Source organism: Pelophylax lessonae (genome assembly GCF_965119305.1).
Source record: "Pelophylax lessonae genome assembly, chromosome: 2".
NCBI lineage: Eukaryota > Metazoa > Chordata > Amphibia > Anura > Ranidae > Pelophylax > Pelophylax lessonae.
Window position 1 is genome coordinate 330,429,865 of NC_138769.1, and position 10,604 is coordinate 330,440,468.

At 38.2% G+C, this 10,604-nt stretch overlaps 1 protein-coding gene across 1 annotated transcript in view; it reads right to left on the minus strand.

Moving 5' to 3' along the window:
- Positions 1-10,080, minus strand: part of LOC309545528 (angiopoietin-2-like) — a 61,251-nt gene extending 51,171 nt beyond the window's left edge. The window contains exon 1 of the mRNA XM_082244740.1: positions 9,618-10,080. Coding sequence (XP_082100866.1) covers positions 9,618-9,926 — 309 coding nt within the window. The 5' untranslated portion in view covers positions 9,927-10,080. The remainder of the gene's footprint in view (positions 1-9,617) is intronic.
- Positions 10,081-10,604: the final 524 nt, after the last annotated feature.

The window sequence follows — 10,604 nt, forward strand, 5'->3', positions numbered from 1 at the left end:
GTCTAAGACCCAGCAGATGTTCACCAGAGCCTCTAGTGGTGAGGATGGACTTGGCTGCAGCTGGGCCCAGGTCGCGGCCCCTGGGGTCCCCCGGGTCACGCTCCGTAGGAAGAGAAGGGAAGCAGCCACTCAGGACACACAGAATGGTGATGGGTAAGCCGAGGTCGGGGTAACAGGCAGACGAGGGTAACCAAGGGACAGGCCAAAGGTCAGGGTAACAGGAAAACAGGAATAGTCAGAGACAAGCCAAAGTCGGTACACAGAAAGGTAGATCAAGCACACGGCAGACAGGAAACAAGAAACAAACACTGTTGAACAGCAAAGCAGACCTGCAGTGCACTGGTTAATATAGACTTCCTGTGATGACCTGGGGTGGGGCAGGAACAGGAAGGAGAGATGATAAAAGGGAACCAGAAGTGAAGTCTGCCCTCTAATACAGACATGAAGGAACAGGTAAGCTGCCAAACACTATTGCAAGTCCATGACAGTACCCTTCAATCCCAGAGTATTTCTCTTACATGATACTTACATGATACGAAATGTTATATTTGGTGCAGTCCAAGCTGAATAACATGGGCTATGCAGCATTGACAAACAATGTGTCATTTTTTTTGTATACAAAATGAATCATTATTTTGTGCACTTATTATTAATTGTAAATGCTCTGTTTCTTACCCTCTTTAACTTTATTGCTATCTTCCTTTGTATTTAAAATTATATTCTTTTATATTATTTTTTTTATAATTGTGCCTAATTTGGTAAGAAATGCCAATTACCTGTGCTTACCAAAGCTCATGACAATTTCTCCTGCTGCATAACTCAAAATACCTCCCAGGAACAATTTTGTCCCTTTCTTATACCTTTTAATTCATCCTGAAAATGTCATCTGAGCAATACAGCAGTAGAAGGTAAACTCTTTTTGCCATGTGATGGCTAAATCAAACAACTCCCCACCTCAGGCCTTCGTTGCTTCCAATTAAAAAGGGAGGGAATCCATGGCACCCCTTAGTTAGGAAGAATATTTATCAGCAAGTGCGTGTGGACATGGGTCTCTCCTGTAAAATTTGTCATTTACCACCTTACCAAGTGTTTGTACCAATGGCGAGGAGTGTTGGCTTAATAGTGGGTCTGTAGACAGGTTAAGGCAGGCTGTGCCTTGTCTAAAGTTCCCAAAGGGTGAGGTTGTCCCTTGGTTTCCACCCTTTGAGCAGTGGGAGCTCTGGGGAAACCAATGTAAAAGATTATAGTGATTCCACACTAATCCCCCCAAACTGAAGTAGTTAGTTACCCCTGTGTGTCCTGCTGTTACAACTGTACTACTATACACATACAGAATCTAATAGCCTCCAACACTGGAAATGATGAGCAGAAGGTTCCCCAATCAGCAATGTGTCATGAGTGAACATGTAATGGGTGAACTATTTGGGCAGTTTATGGTTGTCTTTGTCTTCCAGACTTCCCTCCTCCAAAACCGCAAATTCTGGAATCCTAAAAATCTTAAGATGTGTTATTGTACTGCGAATTTTATTTGCTATTATGTGTTTTATGTGCATGCCATAATGACACAACTTTGGTATACAACCAGAAACATGATATGATGAAGTGCCCTGTTTACAGGCTAGTAGTATATGCAGAAGGAAACAATTAAGGAGACAGACAGTAGCAGTATAATGACTGCAGTCCAATCAGACAAATTTTGTCAGAATTGGGAGACAATTGTGGAATATTATTTGATTAGAGCAAATACCCCCATCAATTATTCTCATAGACTATAGTACATCATCTGTCTTGGATTTTAAAAGTCCATACTATTCCTCCAAAATTTGCACAAAACATGCTGATGCAGAGAGGATTATTTCATGTGGGACTTTTGATGGCATTTGTAAAAGCTTTTTATAATTTCAATTATGATTTGACTTCAAAGTGTAACTATGGGTAATTTTTTAATTATTTTTTTAGAATAACAAATATGATGCAATCTGTTGACACCATTGAGACAGCAGTTCTGGTTTTTCCCTAGTCTCCTCAAAGCTATAGTTTGATTACATGTAAGCACTAGCAGGCCATATGGGATTTTAGAATCTTGAGCACCAGCTCAGAATCCACATCCCATAATAAAGCCTAACTCCAGCTTTACTATGACTTTAAATAGTTCATTTGGACCAAGCTGATTAAAACACCAACTACATACTGTATATAGCGTTGTGTTCTAGCAGTGGGATGGTGACTTTCCATCCTGTTCCTAGAAAAAATAATTGAGTTGATTTGAAAAAAAGCCTTCCTCTGATTGGTTGGGGTGGAGAAGCAGGTGGACGATGTCATGATCCCCTACTCAGCCAATCCAAGTAGTCCTACTTAGGTTATTGGAGCACTTCAGGATGCTTCATTGAATTATTGTTATAAGGGTTAGTGGTTTGGAGATTATATTGTTATCCTACTTAAGCTGCTTCCTCTTTGATAGCCTCTATCATGATTAAGCCTTGTTGAGGGTGAAAACGTTTGATGTATGGTTAGGAGTGGAATGATTTTTCAATGTGTGCTTTCATAAACCTGCTTGCCTAATTAAACTTGGAGCAATGCCTCGTACACACGCAACGATTGTTGGACATGAATTTTCGGCCAACGTCCGATCGGCCGATTGTCGGCTTGTTAGTATGATGCTTCCGACAACCGACTGCACCTTTTAGGCCGAACAAAATCTGGTGTGCATGCAATAAAATTTTTGTTGGCCGTCACCAGAACGGCCGATTTTCCGTCAGTCAGTACAGATTTCGGCAGACAAATATCAGATGAGCAAGACTGGGCATGCTCAGAGAAGAAAAAACACACGGAAAGTAAACCAGCACATGACATCACTTCTGAAGTTGGTTGTTGTTGGCCGAAAAAAAATTGTGTGCAGTCTAGAGCACATTTCAACCAACACAACAACACTGGACAAAAGATGGCCGATCGGTCGGCCGATAATCGTTGCGTGTGTACGAGGCATAAGGCTTTACCTGGACAACATATGAAAAACATTAATTTGGAACTTCAATAGTACTCTTTCCAATGAGCATCCATTATATAATGGACCAAATACAGAGCAAATATAAAAAAACACCTAAATTTACTTTTGGAGGACAAGAAAGGGGTCACATTATAAATACTCATCTACCATGGGGTAGCATCTTTACCACTCTTTTTAGGCTTGCCTGTAATTTATTTATATATTTATTTTTTGGACAGACTTTCCTTGAGGAAGGGTAGGCAGCCTTTGGCCATATCATTTTTTTCTTTATTTTTTGCAGCTGCCTGTCCTTTCCTGGCCATAGAATCCCCTGATATGTAAAGTACCAGGCATTGTGGGGTTGTGGAGTGTTTTTGTGCACCGTATTTAGACATTTTGGTAAATTTATATGACTATTGAGTATAATTTAGCAAAAAAAAAAGAAAAAAAAACCTCACAAAACTATACTATTAAACTGCTTTGCCACTGGCCAGTATGTATGAAGTTAAGTCTTTCCCTTTATTTTTTTTTTTTTTAAGAATAAACATTTCTACAGATTTTACGTATGTTTTCTCTACTTGCATTGGTCAATTGAGGTCTATTACCATGATGAAAAAAATAGGTGTCACTATATCACTTTTGGGGTCTCATTAAAAGGACTGTTGTATGGTATTTTTAAAAATGTTTTAAATTGTTAAAAGTCCCTTGTGACAGTGCCCAGTTCCCCATGCCATTTTTTGACATTGAGGTGCCTATTAGCCTTGAAAATTACCATAATTTATTATCAAGAACCACCCCCCATAGACTTCAATAAGATTCTCTGCCAAAAGTGGATTTCTCAGATTTCAAGCAGAATTAGATGATTCTTCCAGGATTTGGACCCAGGCAGATTCGCCTCTGGTTACTCACAAAAAAATGTGTAGCTCTCTTACATATATACGATAAAAGAAATCATTTAGAGACATTGAAAATGTTTTTTTTACAAAAGTGCTTTTAGCATTAGTAATTCATTTTTATCAGCTAATGTTTTAATAATTTTAACTTTATTTTTCTGACCTTAGTTACAAAAATGACAGCTAGCTCTTAATTGATTGATTGCTGTGTCTGCTTCCCACTTAATTACATTTACATTATTAGAACATCAAAGTAAACCCATCTCAGTTTTGATTTAGAATGTGTTACATTATGACATATGCTATAATATAAGAATGTTGCCACAAATTATTTACATTAAATAGCAATGAACAAAATTGATCAAAACTAGAGCAAAAGAACAGGTCTCTTGTCCATAGTGATTATCTGGAATTTGCCCTCAATTTCTGGAGTTGACTATAGAAAAACTCTATGTAAAGCCAACATCTCATATTCCTGATGTGTGCCTGCTGTACCGTGTACTTGTATGAAAATGTAACCTGTTCTCTTTATATTGCTTTCTTTGTGAGAAATCCCTGGTGTTCCTGCCAGTCCCTCTGCTTTCCTATTGAAAACTGACCACACTAGGCATGATAGCACATTGCAGTCAGTTCTCTAGCTGTGCTAGGAACTCAGCCTTTCAATAGGAAGCTCAGTGTAATGTTGCTTCTCTTCCTCCCAATGTAATCAGTTATTTAAAAAAGGGAATAAAAGGTATTTGTGTTTTTTTTAAAATATTTTTACACAAATGCTTTGCCTTTCATTTCTATTTTAAACTGAATGGATTGTTTTACAAAGTGATTGTATACAATTACTTTAAATCTGACTGGTTGCTGTTGCATTTCCTGCCGCACTATGTGACTTGCAGTGATACTGTTGCCCAAAAGCAGTTCCCTGTACTAGAAGATGTTTACATATCACTTAGGTAGCCCACATCTCCTTTCTTTACTCCAAACTGTCCAACCTTCAGTTCCTTCAGCATTCAGTACTTCTGGGAGTGGCAGATGTCTGTGTTGACTGCTGCATGCTGTGGTTACATCTTGCAATCCCTAAAGCTGGATACACAGTATACAATTTTCTTTAGATTTTTTACTTTAGATTTACCAAAACCATATTATGTGAGGTCAAAACTAAACACTTTCAATTTGTATGCAATCAGACAGGCCCTTGCACTACATAGTTGAAGGTAAATCCAAAGGAAATCTAACAACAAAAGTTGTATAGTGTGTATCCAGCTTAAGCCACTGTTGTGTCCTGTAGTAACATCGGAGTTGTAAAATGGAACCACATCGCAGGTAAAGAATAAAGACATCAAACATTGCAGAAAGTGTTGAATGTAGAAGAGTCAGATGAAGGCTGCAGTATTAGCACTTTATTGGTGCATAGACGGGAGACAAGGACCACCAAAAAGGTGAATAAAATTATTATTCTATTATTGGGATTTGCTTTGGGGATTTTTGAGACAACATTGTCATTTTTAACCACTTAAGCCCCAGAGGATTTGGCTGCTCAAAGACCAGGCCCTATTTTGCGATTCGGCACTGCGTGACTTTAACTGACAATTGCGCAGTTGTACGACACTGTACCCAAATGAAATTGATGTCCTTTTTCCCCCACAAACAGAGATTTCTTTTGGTGGTATTTGATCACCTGTGCGATTTTTACTTTTGTGCTATAAACAAAAAATTAGACAATTTTGAAAAAATAACAATATTTTCACATTTTTTTAATATGAAATTCCCCAAAAAAATGTAGAAATCTAAATTTTTTATTATTTTAGGCCAATTTGTTTTCTGCTACATATGTTTGGTAAAAAAAAATCGCAATAAGCGTATTTTGATTGGTTTGCGCAAAATTTATTGCGTTAACTAACTAAGGGAAAGATTTTTGTCATTTTTATTGTTTTTTTTTTTAACGAGTAATGGCGGTGATCTGCGATTTTTTTTGCGGGACTGCGATATTGCTGCAGACAGATCGGACCCTTGACTGACATTTTTGACACTTTTGGGGATACCAGCGACTACAGTAATCAGTGCTATACATATGCACTGTTACTGTAAAAATGACACTGGCAGGGAAGGGGTTAACTTTATTAGTGATATAGGGGTTAAGTGTGTCCCTAGGGGCGTGCTTCTAACTGTAAAGGGGTGTGGCTAGTTATGTAACCACAGAGACATACGATCCTAGATAGCAGGTTTGTATGATCTCTGCAGTTAGATCAGGGAAAATGACAGGCGGCTTTGTTTACATTAGCCGCCTGCCTTTCTCCCTCTGCACCTCGACATCGGAACCGCCGGTCACTCGCACGTACATGTCAGGGAACGAGCGGGGGCGGGAGTGCGCCTCCAGCGGCGCACGCTTGCCCCCTAGAGGCTCGTAGGTGAGTGACGTAGCCCTACGTCTCTTTGCCTGTACGAGGCTGACTGCCGCAGAAAATAGTCGTGCGGCGGTCGGCAAGTGGTTAATATATTGCAATAAAAATGACCTATAACCAAAACTGTGGATCTGTGTTGAAATAAAAGAGTCTATTTATAAAAGAAAAAAAATTTTTTGCTTTGCGAATGTCTCATCATTCTTGTAAACATAAAGTATAATACCCATAATGTTTTTATTATGTGTGTAATAGTTCTTTGTTGCCTTTTACCAGGCAAATATAACATTCCCTTAACTTTCAATGCTAAGAGAAAAATAGTTATAAGAACATATGACCATAAAAGGTGGTGGTATGGAAATTGAGAAAGACCCAATGCTTTTTTTTTTCCGTGGAATCCCCTTTAAATTCATACCACAGCGAAAAAGCCCAGTATGAATTTTGGAGGTGGACTTCACAATTATTTTTCCCATCTGCTTTTTTTCATTCACCCGTCAGTTGGGAATCCCCATCTGATAACTGAATTTGCCAGACGGGCATAAGTTACTGGTTGTTGGGACGCCGGAGGTCGCTCGCTCCCTAACAACCAGGAGGAAGCTCTCATATTTAGCAGTGGTTAAAATACTACTGCCAAATGTTTCACTTTACACTGCAGCTGGAGGTTCACTTGACCGTCATATTATTTACCCTACTGGCCAATTGTTCTTCTAATGGTTAACGCTCACGGTTCTTTTAGTTATTTTTCTCTTAAGATCAAATTTTAGAGAATGTTACATTTTCCCAGTGAAAGGCAACACAAAAAATATTATACATATATTAATATTAATTAATCGTTCAGCTTGCACAAATGTTTACACATGTTTAAAGGTACCTAGAAAGTCCCATTTTTCTTTTCTGTGGAGACATGATAGATGGGCAATCAGTCTCCTTTTGCCCCTATGTGTTAAACAGCTATATTATTATAAATACAATTATTATAAAATTATTATAAATAATAATAATTATTATAAAATTATTATAAATAAAATTATAATTATAAATAATTATAATTATATAAAAAAAAATAATAATAATAATAATAATAATCATTATTATAAAATTATTATAAATAAAATTATTAAAAATAAAAGTATTTGTTATTTTATTCTGGATAACGTAGGGAAGGGTTAGACCCTTGGCCAAGCTTTTATGGCTGTCTGTGTCCCCACGAGCAAAATTCACTCCTCCAAAATTTTGGAGTTGACACTAGAGCACGAAGAGATGGAAAATCCTCCAATGGGGAAAACACTCTAAGATAAAAAGTCAGTTCACTTTGAACAGATTTTGTCTCTTTTGTTGTTGCTTCTCCAGGACAGGAAGTAAAGGCAAATATGTCCAACAAAAACCAGACAGCAAAAAAAGGACCCGATAATGGTTTTAACTCGTCTAAAACAAATGGTAAAAGGTTTGGCTTTACATACACTTTATGGGTATGACAGGTAATGTTATGGGTCATATGATTTCTCAACTACCACTAGGAGAGGGTTGTACCATACCAAAGTACTGCTATATATATGCAAAAGCATGCAAAAAGGAAAGAGCCATGGGACTGTGAAAAAGAAATGAGTCTACAACTGGAATATTTCTAATACAAGATAACAATTGAAGGAAAGAATTTGATAGGTTGCTGTAATACAGACTTTTTCTTTAGATACATTTATACTTGTACTGCTGATCTTCAAAATATGAAACAGCTAAATCAGAGCAAGTAATGCAATGTAGCAGGAGAAAAAAAAAGGAAAACGTTCACTAGCCCTTTAGATCGTACGTTTTTATGAGCAGGGCCCTCTTAACCCTCTTGTCTTAAATTGCATTGTAATGGTACCTTCTCACAAACTATATAAATCAATGCTATATAATATTATTAATAATAATACAAGTTAGCCACTTGCCGCCCGCCCGCCCGCCACAGATATTCTGCGGTAGGCTGGCTCGCCTGCACGAGCCGCCATACCTGTACGGCGGTTCGCGGAAGTGCTCCTGGGGGTACGCGCCAGCCCCTATTAGGAAATGGGAAAGCCGATTCACGTGACCCGTGGCTGTGATTGCCGCTGGGCACCCGCGATCACTCCCCGATGAGAGAGAATGATGGTCTGCTGTTGTAAACACAGCAGACCGTTGTTCTCTCTGGAATGAACACAGAGGCCCTGTGATCCTCCTATTTAGGATCAAAGGTCTCTGTGTTGATTTCACAAGTCCCTCCCCCATACAGTTAGAAAACACTCCCCTAGGCTCACACTTCACCCTTTGATCACCCCTGGGTTAACCCTTTCCCTGCCAGTGTCATTATTCTAGTAACGGTGCATGTTTTAGCAGTTATTACTGTAGAAATGTCACTGGTCCCCCCCCCCCCCCCCCAAAGTGTCAAAAATGTCAGTTAGGGGTCCGATCTGTCCGCTGCAATGTCACAGTCCTGCAAAAAATCGCAGATCACTGCAATTACTAATAAAAAAACAAAAAAAAAAACAATAAAAATGACAAATCTTTCCCGTAGTCAGTAAACGCGATAACTTTTGCGCAAACCAATCAAAATACGCCTATTGCGATTTTTTTTAACAAAAATATGCAGAAGAAAACAAATCTGATCTGTCTGCCGTAATGTCGCAGTCCAGCTAAAAATCGTAGATTGCTGCCATTATTAGTAAAAAAAAATAAATAAATAAATAATAATGACATAAATCTTTCCTCTAGTTTGTAGACGGGATAACTTTTGTGCAAATCAATCAAAATACACTTATCAGGATTTTTTTTTTACCAAAAATATGTAGCAGAATACAAATTGGCTTAAAAGGATGAAAAAATTAGATTTTTACATTTTTGTTTACTGGGAATGTTATATAACAGAAAGTAAAAAATATTGTTTTTTTTTTTTTTTTCAGAATTGTCGCACTTTTTTTGTTTATATCGCAAAAAATAAAATTGCACAGACGATCAAATACCACCAAAAGAATGCTCTATTTGTGGGGAAAAAAAGGCATCAATTAGACGCAGGGGTGTCAAACTGGCGGCCCTCCAGTTGTTGCAGAACTACAAGTCCCATCATGCCTCTGCCTGTGGCAGTCATGCTTGTAACTTTCAGCCTTGCAATATCTCATGGGACTTGTAGTTCCGCAACAGCTGGAGGGTCGCCAATTGGACACCTGTGGGTATAGCGTCGCACGACCGCGCAATTGTCAGTTAAAGTAACGCAGTGCCGAATTGCAAAAAATGACCTGGTCATTAAGGGGGCAAAACCTTCCGGTCCAGAAGTGGTTATTAAAAACACAATGTTAGCTAACAGAGTATTTACTATTATCTTGGTTCTATTACCTTTTGAAGCCACTGCGTATTATTCTCCATCATGCTTTCAAGCTCTTGTATCCTCTTGTTGGGCCAGTGGAGGTCAGAGGGTGAAGGCGCATCCCTCTGTAATGAATTGGATACCTGATAGTCAGCTGGAGGTGGATAACAGTTTTCTATCTCAGGCAAAAGAAAAGTGTAGCTGCAATGTCCATGTTGGACCTTGTGGTGACGTTTTTCAGGGATTTCAACCCCTTTCAGGTGAGACCCCACCACTGAGTTCACCAAGGTCAACAAAAGGCAATGTTTAATCAGCACCAGCACCATGATCATTGCCATCCTAGAATTAATTCTTGTGCAGTGATGGAATGGGATCCTCCTCAAAGCTGAGACATTAGACTGCTATAGAAGAGCCTTGCGTAGTCTTTCCAAGAGCGTGCACTTAGACAACTTCTTTGTATCACTAACCCACGTTTTTCTGACAGCTCCAGGAAGTTTTTCTTAGTAAGCAATCCTCTCTGGCTGCAAAATGTTGTCTGTCCCCTCCCAGTGTTTGCAGTCCACAAGCTGGACGTGCTCCCATACCACATATAAGGATGCTTTATCATTAACCTCTTCATTGCAAGTCTAATGTGACTCATTGCACTGACAACATTTCCAGAAAAGGGATAATGCAAATTCTGACTACAGTATTCCCCAGAAGCACACGTGCCAATCCTCACAGTTATATTGTTACAGTTACCACACATTAAGAGTTCTATAAAGAATTACTCTTTTTTTATAGACTAAAATCTGAACAATAAACAAAACAGTCTGATGCTGGAAAAAATGTAAAACGAAAAAGTAAAAAATGCATGTTTTTGATTTAAATTACTTTTTACTTAAATAGTAGAAATTGGCTATGAAAATATTAACTGTCAAGTTAATTTTCTGTTTATTTGTTTATTAGTCATTTTTGTTTTAGTATTATTTTATTATTATAGCTATTATTATTATTATTTATAATTATCTTATTTT